Here is a 13,233-nt window from a genome sequence, read left to right as displayed (position 1 = left end):
TTAAAATACAGTAGTAGATAGATGAAGGTCGTCAGTGCGTACTGTGCACTCAATCGCCTGCAAAGATCAAGTGCAGCAGCCATGCTTGAACGAGAGGGTCAAACGCGTCGCGACGGATCATGAACACGTACGTACCCGGGGCCCATCCATGCAAGATCGATCCATACATGTTTCCTTTTTCTTCTGTCCGTTTTTCAAAATAGTTTACATCTTATATTTAGATACGGTGGGAGATGAACATTTCCACCCTGTTGAATTTGCATCAACAGTGATTTTTCTTTTTCTTTAAGAGATAACCCTAGGGGAACGAAGGAGGCGTGAAGGGAGGGAGGGGGCGAGAGGGGCGAACCTCGCGGCCGGAGGCGGAGGGGGAGGCGGCGGCCTTGTCGTCGCCAATCATCAAGGGTCGGTCCGCGAGCGATGGTCGGCGCGGGTCGAAGGAAGGAGGAGGCCCTCGCTCGTCGAAGGGATGAGGCGAGGACCGGGCAGCGGGGGAGGAACCCTAGCGCGCTCGGTCAATCGGCGGGGGAGGACCGGGCGGCGGCGGGAAGTGGTTAGGGCCGACCTTCGGGGGAGGAGACAGGGGAGGGAAGAGTTCGTAGGGGTTATAGTGGGGGGAGGGTTAGCAATGGCGCACCTCCTAAGAATGCGCCATTGGTAACGAGGGTTACTAATGGCGCACCTGGTGTGTGGTGCGCCATTACTAGTTTTGAAAAAAAAATGAAAAAAAATTGTTAGTAGTGGCACACCGTGGGTGTGGTGCGCCATTACTAGTTAAAACTAGTAATGGTGCACTTTCCCCTGGTGCGCCACTGCTAAGTCTGGGAAGGGTGTAGGGCCAGGACAAAAACTAGTAATGGCGCACCGCACACCAGGTGCGCCATTAGTAATATGGCCAATAATGGCGCACCTGTATCTGGTGCGCCACTGCTACCACATACATGGTGCGCCATTAGTCTCCATATTAGCTATAGCCATTTTCTAGTAGTGAAACACTTGCATCCAATGCTATAAAGGGGCTGTCAATCCCTTCAGAGTTATTTGCAAGGATGAGATCTGATAGAGATAGTTATAAAATATTGATAGATCTGAAAGTAAAATTAAAGTAAATAAACTCCAACAAAGTATTTTTGGTATTTTTGGTTTATAGATCTAAAAATATTATACGGAAAATAGACCCAGGGGCCATAGGTTTCACTAGAGGCTTCTCTCATAAAGGAAAATAATACGGTGGGTGAACAAATTACTGTCGAGCAATTGATAGAAAAGCAAATAATTATGAAGATATCCAAGGCAATGATTATGCATATAGGCATCACGTCTATATCAAGTAGACCGAAACGATTCTGCATCTACTACTATTACTCCACACATCGACCGACTCCTGCCTGCATCTAAAGTATTAAGTTCATGAAAAACAGAGTAACGCCTTAAGTAAGATGACATGGTGTAGAGGGATAAACTCAAGCAATATGATGAAAACCCCATCTTTTTACCCTTGATGGCAACAATACACTACGTGCCTCGCTACCCCTACTTTCACTGGGTGAGGACACCGCAAGATTGAACCCAAAACTAAGCACTTCTTCCATTGCAATAATTACCAATCTACTTGGCCAAACAAAACAAATAATTCGAAGAGACTTGCAAAGATATTAAATCATGCATATAAGAATTCAGAAGAGACTCAAATAATATTCATGGATAATCTGACATAAACTCACAATTCATCGGATCTCGACAAACACACCGCAAAAGAGTATTACATCGGATAAATCTTCATGAAGATCATGAAGAACATGGTATTGAAGATCAAAGAGAGAGAAGAAGCCATCCAACTACTAGCTATGGACCCGTAGGTCTGTGGTGAACTACTCACACATTATCGGAGGGGCAATGGAGTTGATGTAGATGCCCTCCGTGATCAATTCCCTCTCCGGTAGATTATCGAAAAAGGCTCCCAGATTGGATCTCTCGGGAACATATGCTCCCGGCGACGTAAAAGTATTTTCGTGGCTCTTTTTGGCGATACTGGAATATTTGAGAATTTATAGGCCAAGAATTAAGGTTAGGAGACATGCAGGGGGGCCACGAGCTAGGGGCGTGGCCACCCCCCAGGGCACGCCGTGCAGGCTTGTGGCCTCCCGGCAACTTCCTTGCCCCTACTCCAAGCCTGTTGCGTGTCTTGTGGTCCAAGAAAAATCTTTCCGAAGATTTTATTTCGTTTGGACTCCGTTTAATATTCCTTATGTGTAATATTCAAAAACGTGGAAAAGACCAGAAACCCGCACTAGGCTCTAGGTTAATAGGTTAGTCCCAAAAATAATATAAAACTGCATATTAATGCATATAAAACATCCAGAACATATAATATAATAGCACGGAACAATCAAAAATTATAGATACGTTGGAGACGTATCATGGTTGAATTAACAACTCAACTGCTAAGACCAATAAATATTCTTTGGCTCCCCTTGTGTCAAATCAATAAATTAGGGTGTAATACTACCCATGAAGATTGTTGTGATCCTCTATCAAGACTATTTTATGGCGTCATTGTCGGGGAGCATAGCTCTATTTATTGTGTTCACTTTGAGGGAGTCCGGGATTAAGGGGTCCTCGAGCCGTTTACTTATCTTCACATGCCTGACTCATGGGCACCCTATAATTATCATTGGTGGGCCGAACTACAAGACAACGTCGTATCCATGACGGAAATCTCCTAAGCCATGACGTGTACTCCAAGTCTCGATGATGGATTTGGCATGTTTACTCCGTGATGTAACCGGCACTGTATAACCCTAGGTACCCCTGGCATCTATATAAACCATAGGGCTTTAGCTCGTAGGGCACGTTAAGATCAATACTCCTAGGTTTTTAGGCCATATCATACGATCTTGAGGTAGATCAACTCTGTACTCAATATTTCATCATCAAATACAAACAAAGCAGTACGTAGGGTATTACCTCCATCAAGAGGGCGTGAACTTGGGTAAATATTGTCCTCCTTGTATCCTGTTACCCATCGATCCAAGATCCACAGATCGGTACCCCCTACCCGAGATTTGCCGGTTTTGACACCCATATTGGTGCTTTCATTGAGAGTTCCACTGTAGGATCGTCAGAAGGATCGATGGCTCGCTTGGTCAGCAACGATGACATCAACACCGGGGATACCTTCGCCCTCGGCCAGCTCTCTGTGTTCGGCAGCGTTGTTTTGTATGTTGAGGCGGCTGGTTACCTCGGCTAGATCGTCGGGTTCGCCCCTGGTCAGGGAATCAAGTTCGGTGACCTAGATTATGTCGCCGATACCCGAGGCGATCTGGTCCTCATTGGGCTCTTGGCTTCATCTGGTGAGCCTGGAAACCCCAAGCCTTGACTTCGGATCTCCTCCCCTACCTCGTGTCCTTGACAATACCCACTTAGAATCTGGCCTAAGTGAAATCTTATTAATGGCTTGATTTTTCATTTAGCCATGTATTAAAAATCTTATTAATTCTTACAGTAGTCAAATTCTATTAAACCGTACCTAATTTTAATATCTCGTATGTTCACAAAGAAATGTACAGTAAGAATCTAGGTCGGTCCAAAATATTCATCGGGCCAACAAGACCAGTGAGTATCATTTATATGGTCGGCCCTTGGCCTCACAAATTGGCCTTGGGGCCAATGCAGGTCTGGGTCGGCCCATTCCCATCCTGGCTTCTAGGGGTTCCTGGCCCCGCCGCCCCTCCTCCTTCGACAACCGGCGGCCTCCTTAGAACCCTGCCCGAGCCGACGAGCGCGGCCCCGGCGCGCCCATCCGGCCTGTCGAATCCATCCTCCGTGCCGCCTCCCTCCGACCCCCGCCGTACAGGCCGCTGAGGTCCTCTGCCCCGCCGGTCGTCGACCGCCGTCCACGGCGGCCCCCTGAGGTCTTCTGCCACGCCGGCTCCGACCAGCCCCCGCGCCGCCTCCTTCGACCACCATCTCACTGGCCCCTGAGGTCCTCTGCCCGCCGGCTACGACCGTCCTTCCGCCGAGCCCTGAGGTCCTCCGCCCCGCCGGCTCCAACCACCGTCCTCGCTCTCCTCCGCCGGCAGCGACGAGGCCATCTAGCCTGCTGCTGTTGGCCTTTGACCTGTACCTCGGTGAGCCTCTGTATATGAAAGAGTGGATGCTTATTCTTCTCTGTCATGGAACAATGGATGGATAGATGAATGCATGATGGATAAATGGATGTAGATGATTTGCCTGATTGATGAATGCATGATGTTAGTTTATTTGTAGATGGATGGGTGAAGAGACAATAGCCAGAATGCCACTACGAGAAACTAAACTTGTCAAAATACCACTATGAAAACCAACTTGCCAGAAATGCCACTGTATGCTCAATTTTTCTTGTCAAAATAGCACTTCTGTACTTCTGTTAGTTGTCAAACATTTTCTGTTAGTCAAACCAGAGGCAGCTTGTCAGTTTTTTGGCTATTCCAAAATTACCCCTCCCAACCCTATCCATCCCACCTCTCTCCCTCGAATAGCAGAGGAGGGCATGGCTGCGGCAACCGCCGGCGCAACCCTCTAGCTCCCCTCTCCCCCTGACCCTCGCCGGCGACCATCCCCTCCCCCCAACTCCCTCCACGCGTCGCGCTCCTTCTTCCTGGGCTCGGGCCTGGGCAGCCCAGACGCCCGCGCTCCCGCTCCTGGGCACGTGGTGGCACCCGACGCATCAGCGCCGGCGCGAACCAGCCTGACGGCGCTGCTCCTTGGCGAGAGGGGTCTGCTCCAATCCTCCACTACGACCCTGTTTGGATCCTAGGGTTAGAGTTAGATTGGGTTAGAGTTGAGCTATCTAACCCTCAAAAATCCAAACAGGTAGGGTTAGAGTTGGTTAGATGTATCTAACCCACCCAAAAACTCTAACCACCCAAGAGGTGCTTTTTTAGGTTAGACTTAGGTGAGACAAAAAAGAAAGAAAAAAAATTCACATCCAACCGCACAAGATCCCTCCCACCAAGCCCGCTCCCGTCGCTCCCTCCCTCCTCACCGTCCCGTCTGCCCCGTCCCAGCCGCGCCCCGCCAGCCGGCCGCCGCGCCGCGCCCTGCCCCGCCCCAGCCGGCTGCAGCACCGCCCCGCCCCGCCCCCGCCGGCTGCACCCCGCCCCGCCCGCCGGCCGCCCCGCCCCGCCCCGCCGGCTGCAGCACCTCGCCCCGCCCCGCCGGTTGCAGCACCCCGCCCTGCCCGCCGGCCGCCGCGCCCCGCCCCCGCCGGCTGCACCCCGCCCCGCCCGCCGGCCGCCGCGCCCCGCCCCGCCCCGCCCCGCGGCCGCAGCGCCCCGCCCCGCCCGCCGGCCGCCGCGCCGCGCCGCGCCCCGTCCCGCCGGCTGCAGCACCGCCCCGCCCCGCCCCAGCCGCCGTCTGCAGCACCCCACCCCACGCCGTTCCGCCACAACCACACAACGACCGGCCACACCAAATCCGACACTGAACATGGACAAAAGTAGCCAAATGATTGGGAAAAAGCATTTATTGCCAATCTAACCCTCTCATCCAAACACCTCTTGGGTTAGAGTTAGTTCAGGGTTAGTTGAGGGTTAGAATCTAACTCTAACCTCTAACCCGGTTAGAGTATCCAAACAGGGCCTACATCCACACAAAAAAAAAGGTACAATCTTTCCCCCTGTTTTCATGGAATTTTTTCATTGCAAGTGCAGCAAATTCAGAATTTGTTGTGATTGTGTGTTTCGGAGTGGATTCAATGGGTGATTTCAAAGTTGAAGTAGATGTTCAGTTCTTCTTGATGACTGTGAGAACAATGATCTTTTGTTTGAACTTTGAAGAAGTGTTGATCTAAACCATTATGTGTCGTTGTTTATGTTATCTTATTTCAAACCATTATGTATCATTGTTGAAGTGTTGCTTTCATGTCAAAATGCTGCTAAAATACTATTGAAATGCTGCTGAAATGTTGTTATATTGATGGTTAATGATACAAAGTCAGATTATGTTGAATTGGTGATGTTTTCATGTCAAAATGCTGCTGAAATACTATCGAAATGCTGCTGAAATGTTGTCAAAGTGCTGCTGGAATGTTCTCTAAATGCTGCTGAAATGCGGCTGGATGATGCAAAGTAAGATTATGTTGAGTTGGTGTTTTTATGTTCATTGGCTGTTGAACCCTTGCACTGTGGCTTCTCCTTTTGTTGCTAAAATGTGTGCATGGGTTGTGAAGAGGTAAGGGCATAGAAGTCTTTTTTGGATGGTGTTAGTCTCAGTTAGGCACTAGTGGTATTTTGGCTAAAGAAAACTGAAAGTAGTGGCATTTTATCAAGTTGGTTTTTCATAGTGGTATTTTGGCAAGTTTGGTTTCTCATGGTGGCATTCTGGCTCATATCAAGCAAATACCTCTGCTTTCACCCGATGCAGGATTGCAGGTTCCTCGACCAACAAAATTTATTATTGGCTAACAAACAGTTTTGATTTTGACCTGCAAAAACTGAGATGCAGAGTTAAAAGAAATGGGGGAAAAGATAATACAAAGAATGAGAATTAGGATAGATAATACAGTGGTGGTCCCTTCTTCTGAATTGTCATTGTTGAGAGAGACTTGAGACAATTTGATGGACCAAATGCATATATGAATGTTCAACAACAACAACAACAAAGCCTTTAGTCCCAAACAAGTTGGGGTAGGCTAGCATATATGAATGTTCCTCAAAATAAAAAAGCACATATGAATGTTGTATCGTTGATGTTGGACCTTGCTGGACTTTTTTCTTTTGAATTTCTGAATTGTTGATCAGTGCATGCCTATGGTATCTTGTACTCCCTCCGTCCCAAAATAAGTGTCTTAAGCTTAGTACAATTTTGTACTAGAGCTAGTACAAAGTTGAGACAGTTATTTTGGGACGGAGGGAGTATATGGTAATGAATTGCTAGTTTTTTAGTAAAGGTCATGACATCTTTTTTTTGCACCGAGCCTTGAGCCGGCTTGCGAGCTTGACGAGCTTGGCTTGTTAGATCTCTGAGTCGAGCCGGGCCGAGCCCTGAGCTTTCTGTCCTGCCCTAGTTGTGTTGTAATATTTGCAAATTTCAAACATATTTAGTTAACTCTAATGCTGTGAGAGACTTGATTAAGCTATTCATATTGCTCTTTTGGTCAATATCGTATTACTGTGTGATGTCGATTTCTTTTGTAGGTGGCCCACTCTATTATTTGTTTCTGGCTCAGCCACTGCCTCAGAATAGTTTAGGACCTGAGAAGTCCTTTACTCCATTAGGCAAAACAATGGAGGACTGTGCAGCCACCCCAGTACGCCGCCCTGCCGACCCCTCCTCCCCATCCCCAACCCCGTCTCCCTTGTCTCTGCGCCAGTGGCGCCCAGCAGCGCAGCGCAACCTGCGCAACCAGTGGTCGCGCCTGCTTGCCGCCAAGACCCGGTGGCTGGCCGCCACCGCCAATGGCCGCTCCCATGCTGCTGCGCTCGTCAACGCCAACCTCTCCCATGGGTTGTCCCCTCTCTGGCTCTGTGTTTCAGCGACGCTTGAGTTTTTGAGATTTTAGTATGTAGTTACTGACCGCACCTTGGGCTTGTCACTTTGTCAGTTACATGCCAGGGATGGATTTGGGAGTGCTCAAGGACATGCCCAGGATCCGCGACAGGGCGAGCGCCAAATTGGCCCACAAGGAGGTAGCTACGCTGTTGCCAGGAACTCAGCCAATCCTCCTCAGCAGCATGGCTTAATTTTCTTGTTGATCCCCTCATTTTCATGTTTCTTGCTTGGTTCAGGTGCAGTGCCGTGAGATGCTTCTATCAGCCTACAAGGAGATGGTAATGCTTTATACAAAGGCCATCCTTGTTCATGTCCTTTTAGTCGGGACCCTGTAAGCCACTAATGGTTGTTCTGACTTTTGCTGCTCTTCCTATTTCCTGGTAATAGGTCTGTGCCGTGTCTGACTTGGTTAAAGCTTCTCATGCCATGCGGTGTTTCTCTAAAGTATCTTCTGGCAGCCCACTAGTCCGATTTACGGACTGCCAGGATGATTTGAATGATTTAGGGGATGGTGGGGGAGCTCCAGTATACAGATGGGTGTCCATGCTAGAATTTGGTGGGTTACTCACATTTTTTAAAGCAAAACTGGATTAAGTTCGATAATCTTTATTTCCCCTTCCTTTAGACATGGCATCACTTGATTTTTAGAGATTCAGAAAGTTTTGTTCTGAAATAGTAGGATTGACAGATGAACTTTCTTTTCATTTGTGTTTGGCATGACAAGAAATGCATTCTTCGAATTAATTCTGTATAGTTTGGGAAATAGCTCCAACTTGGTCAGGAAGTCAAGGGGAGTTTTATATAGTTAGAAAATAATTTGAAAGTTATTCAGTGTAGCACTGCCACATTAGATCAAGTTGACTGAATAAAAATCTTGTTATATTCAAAGTGATTCATCCAAAAATTATTTCTGAATTAGCTACTCAAGATCAGATCTTCTTGATCCAGCAAGATACAGCTAATATATTTATTTGTTTTTATTCACGAATTGATTTCAGAGAACCTTGCCAAAGAGCTTGTTGAGATGTTTGTTTCAGAGCTACAATTGAAGGTATGTTGTCACATGATTCTGCTATGTTTTAGCTTGTGCACTTAGAAAATGCTTCTTTTTACATCCCTGTTTCTCCTGATCTTTTGGAAAAATCCTGACAGTGGGAATCATTTTAATGTAGAGACTGATTGTCTTGAACCTCCTGTCAATTAAATCAAAAGGAGGTGCAGATCCTTCTTTAGAATGGTCGGATGAGCTATATGACGGGGAATTGTACAAATTTCAGAGTATTGGCCTGGGCTCTGGAGACAGCTTCCCACTGCCTGAGAATTGGAGGGTTGATGTCTTGCAGGCATGGCAACCTGGCCATGCTCCATCCCATGAGGTTTTACAGGTATGGTCCAATTTTTGCAATAGTGTTGCATTTATTCCTTAGAAACAACTGTCTCTGTCCTGGTGTTTATATCTTTAATTGTTTGTTCGGTGGAGATGGCATTAAGCTGGTTCATGTAAATAAAGGATGAGAGCGCCATCTTTGAATTAGATCAAATGTGTTGCTCATGTCAGCATGCTTTCTAACAAGGGTTCTATCTTTTCGATTATTATTTTACAGGTTTATTTAACCTCTTGGCTTGCTAATGTGAACATCAAGACGAGTAGGTAATTATGTCATCTGCTTTAGCTTTTGGATTTAACAACCTATAAGGATACCCGAATTTGCACCTTGAATTTCGAAAATAAGCTGTATCGTATAGTTTTGGTGAGACTGTGATGGTGCTGACCTCTTGATTTTATTTTCAGAATCGACGAAATATTTGAGCTTGTTGGGGAAGAGATGCAAATCAAATTGCGCTGAAAACTTTGATGCATGGAATTTAAGTGAGAACTATTCGGGAATGACCCATCTCCCTTTTGATGCATAGAATTTAAGTGAGAACTATTCGGGAATGACCCATCTCCCTTTCAGAGGCTATTTTTCCTTAACGGAAGTCATTTAGGGTAATTAGCATGTGTGATCTGCCCTAAGAAAGAGGGCTCGTCTAATTTTTCTCAAATGTATTACTGTTATGCTTGAATTGTCTCCTGGTAGTATTAAAGATTTTCTAGGTTTTCCTCAACAACCGAGAAAAGATTTTCTAAGTTAATTAAGCAAAGAAAGGTTAAAACCACAAGAAAACCATCTTATTTGCACATGGGACTGAGGACATTTGATTAGCCCATCCCATGAGTGTAATCCTTAAGCTTGTTGCTTCCGGCCATCATTTCTTGGGACGTTGGTCTAGGTTGACGTACAGTATTCGTTTTCAGCTTATTCCTGGTTACATTGAAATCTGTTGGTTTTAGGACATATAGATGAAATCCGTTGTTTATATTATTGTTTTGTGAGGGAAAATCCGTTGTTTATAAGAGATGTGTGTGTGTGACAGTGTCTATCAGTCAGGATGACAGGTTTGCTGCCTGCTTTTTGGTGCATGGATGGTAGCTCTTTTTTCTTTTCTTTTTTGAGAATAAGTACATGGATGGTAGCTGAAGGCTGAAGCAAGTAAACACTGTCCCTGGGCTGCATACAGTTACCCAGGCCCACCAATTTGTGCAACAGGGCTGAGCATGAGCCCACCAATTTGTGCAACAGGGCTGAGCATGAGCCCACCAATTCCTAAACGTCTTGCGTCTCTGTCTCTGGTTGACATCCCAGACTCTGCAACTGCTGATTTCAGAATCTGCTCGTGACTAATTTGTTTCCGGACAGGTCAAATCTCTGCCAGTGTCCGAGTTCTTAATATGTGCCCACCTGCGTGTTCCTCTTTTTTTTTTTTTTTTTTGCGGGATTGGGGAAGGTATGTATGGCTTCTCTCAGCCCTTGTTGTGGGTGGTGGTGCTGCCGTGCCGATGCCTCGTTTCCAGCAGCACTCTTCTTCCCATCACCAACTTTGCTCCAGGCCACAGAATAGTGCAAGCCAGTGCAAAAAATGCCATGAATGAGCAATTTATCAGTGCTCGCCCAGGGGCTGATGCTAACATAGCAGAAGAGACAAGAGAGGAGCCCCCGCTTATTAGCAACTTTTATTGTTGTTAGCACATGATGATTGGCTTGGCTGGAGTCAGGAACAGCGCACAGCACAGGACCCCCAAAGCTGTTTTAAAACCTGGCCAACGTGGTACGTGCCCATGCCGCCACCGTGGACGTCCGGACGAAGGAAACAATCCAGGTGCCTGCCAGCTGCAGGCCCTTGCCCTGTTCCATTCCATTCCATTTAAAGAGAGGCGTACTTACTAGAAAAAGAAATTGAATGTCCACATGATCACATCCCTGTTCCCGGGACACTGGTCAACCATGTGGCTCCTGACCTGCAGCGTCTTTGTGAATAAAAATGAAGACACTTTGGCTCCTCCTCCTGTTGGTGACAGCCTAGTTTCTCTCTCCGTTTCTTTTCCCCTGGGAATGGGAAGGATGCCTCACATGACCAGCCACGTCAGTGAGACGCAGAGACAGGCAGGGGACACATTATTCTGTTCCGTGGGCGTGGGGGAGAATGATGCCAATGCCATGCCGGACGCGGCGGCCAGCGGCTGTGGCAACGTGCGATCCGTGTCACGGGCGGCTGGTCAATCGGGCCGCGCAGGTGGAGTACAAGTAGTAATCAATCAATACCCTGTGACTGACTGCGAGAAAGAGAATGTCGTTGGTTCCCTTGTCTCCACTTGGGGATCTAGTATCTATGTGGCCCTTTCCTTTCCGATGTTCGTCGTACTTATATATACTACTATAACTACTGGAGTACTAGTATAGTCCACTCGATATCGCATCAGGTCCAGCCAGCCACGAGTGCACCGGTGGCACTTGCCTTGCCCCTGATCCCCTGGCCTGGGGTGTCATTGTCCAGGTGCCATGTCTGTCCTGGTCTCGGTCGTCATCATCGGAAAGTGCGGCACGCACGGACACGTACGGGGGCGAGAATCCGGCCCTTGTTTATGTGGGGGAAGGGAAAGGGAAGTCACGGCTGCTGCAGGGTGTCCATGTCAGCTTGAAAAGGCCCGGCCAACTCAAGTCAACCTCAGCCCTCAGGCTTAGCCAGCCGTTCTCCTGTCTTGTTTTAATTCTGGAGGAGAGAAAGGAGGTTCCCATCCAGCAAAAGGCTGATATTATTTGATCCTCTCACGATTCGAGCTAAGTGAGTGAGTGACGCAAAGTACAAAAAGGGCGTGCTCATGATGTGACCATATCAAATTAATGGCCCACTTTTGCTTGCATTTATACAACGCACGCACGCACGCACGCATAAAGGAAAGCATCAGCGTTCAGCAGTGCTGACCAATAGCGTGGCAGTTCAAGGTACAGTTCTACACTTGTAGTAGTACTACTGGTATAGATAGAAAGGAAAGGCTGTTCGATCGTTCGGTCGCTTTACCTTATCCGTCCAAGAAGCTTGGAGCGAGCAGGGCTGTGACTGGGCATGATCCAGCCCGTGCATGCATGTGACGTTGCTACCTCCACCACGTACGTCTGGCAGCCAGTCTGACCCTCCTGGTGTCGTTGTGCTGCATGCTGACTAGCTCGCAGGCAGGCAGCCGACACGAGTGGGCGCTCCTGGCCGGATATATAGGGCAACGCAACGAACCGGTCACCTTCCTTCCTTCCTACCTTCCTTCCTTACAACGTGTGCAGTGCAGTGCAGCTGTGGCCCTGTGCTCGCGACTGCAACGGCTGCTTGTCCTCTGCTGCTACTTTTGTGGCCTTGCTCCTGCTCGGGCCGCTCGCAGTTAAGCAAGGAACACAGCCTGCCACGCCCTGCACGCATCACCACCCCATGTCCTGTACCAACTGACCCAGCGTGTGGAGTGGAGGGGCACACTGCATGCCTGCTTCTCATTCTGCCGCCTCTTTGGCATACGTGGACTAGCTAACAGTGCCAGTGGCAGCGGCAGCGGCAGCGGCAGGGAAGGAATGTTCCAAAGACGGCCGGCCCCAACGGCCGGGTGCTGCTGCTGCTGCTCCACTAGGACAGGATATATAGCATAGTCCCCAATGCCATGGCATGTGACGGCAGTACGTGCGTGCGTGCGTGCGATACATTTGATGACGAGATGGAAAGGGCTGTACTTTATACTACCAGCAAGGGGGTGCCCACCGGGAACAGCACGTGTAGCAGGAGGAATGAATGGATGATGATCGTGTCATCATAATAACTCCTCCTCCTCCTCCTCTTGGTACCTTCTTTAACAGACCGTCTACACGGACGGCTTCACGTCCTTCTGTTAAGGCAGGCGTCCATCGGCACTTTCAACTTGGGACGAAGGTAGGGGGACTAGGCTGCAATAGGGAAGGTGAGCGATGGCCAGTGGCGAATCCAGCTCGATATGACAGGATGGTCCAACACTGTAATTCTTTATTAAAATAAATCATGTTTAATTTTTTTTCTATGATATATAGCCTACGGGAAAATTTCAGGATGGTCCATGGACCATCATGTCCATCCTCTAGTTCCGCCACTCGCGATGGCCATGGTGTCCTAGGGTAGAACTACGTATGTTTGATATATTTGTCCCTAGATGAAACTTAAAAAATAAGTACTACAGTACGTTTGTGGCTCCCTCTAACACCATACGAGCATTGCTCATTTATTTTCTAGGTGCGGTGATGTTATATATACATAGGGTTTTTGGCGGCGCCAAGTGGAGCATCAGATCGTCTTGCTTGTTTCTCTCTA

The 13,233-nt window shown here is 48.0% G+C and overlaps 1 protein-coding gene across 3 annotated transcripts; it reads left to right on the top strand.

Moving 5' to 3' along the window:
• Nucleotides 1-3,932: 3,932 nt before the first annotated feature.
• On the top strand, nucleotides 3,933-9,642 carry LOC123449329. 3 transcript variants are annotated; one of them, XM_045126521.1, is made up of 9 exons: nucleotides 3,933-4,130; nucleotides 7,179-7,488; nucleotides 7,586-7,670; nucleotides 7,770-7,811; nucleotides 7,921-8,089; nucleotides 8,532-8,584; nucleotides 8,706-8,918; nucleotides 9,138-9,184; nucleotides 9,326-9,642. In XM_045126521.1, exons 2-9 carry the CDS (start codon nucleotides 7,268-7,270, stop codon nucleotides 9,378-9,380), a joined length of 885 nt encoding a protein of 294 aa, XP_044982456.1. In that variant the 5' UTR covers nucleotides 3,933-4,130; nucleotides 7,179-7,267; the 3' UTR covers nucleotides 9,381-9,642. The 3 variants fall into 3 exon arrangements, with proteins under 3 accessions (XP_044982456.1, XP_044982457.1, XP_044982455.1); XM_045126522.1 differs by lacking the exon at nucleotides 3,933-4,130 and adding an exon at nucleotides 5,628-5,644; XM_045126520.1 differs by lacking the exon at nucleotides 3,933-4,130 and adding an exon at nucleotides 6,022-6,110.
• The last annotated feature ends 3,591 nt before the right edge of the window (nucleotides 9,643-13,233 follow it).

This window comes from Hordeum vulgare, chromosome 4H, assembly GCF_904849725.1.
Source record: "Hordeum vulgare subsp. vulgare chromosome 4H, MorexV3_pseudomolecules_assembly, whole genome shotgun sequence".
Classification (NCBI taxonomy): Eukaryota; Viridiplantae; Streptophyta; class Magnoliopsida; order Poales; family Poaceae; genus Hordeum; species Hordeum vulgare.
Note: the sequence above shows the minus strand (reverse complement) of the source record. Positions and strands in the feature narration are given on the sequence as shown.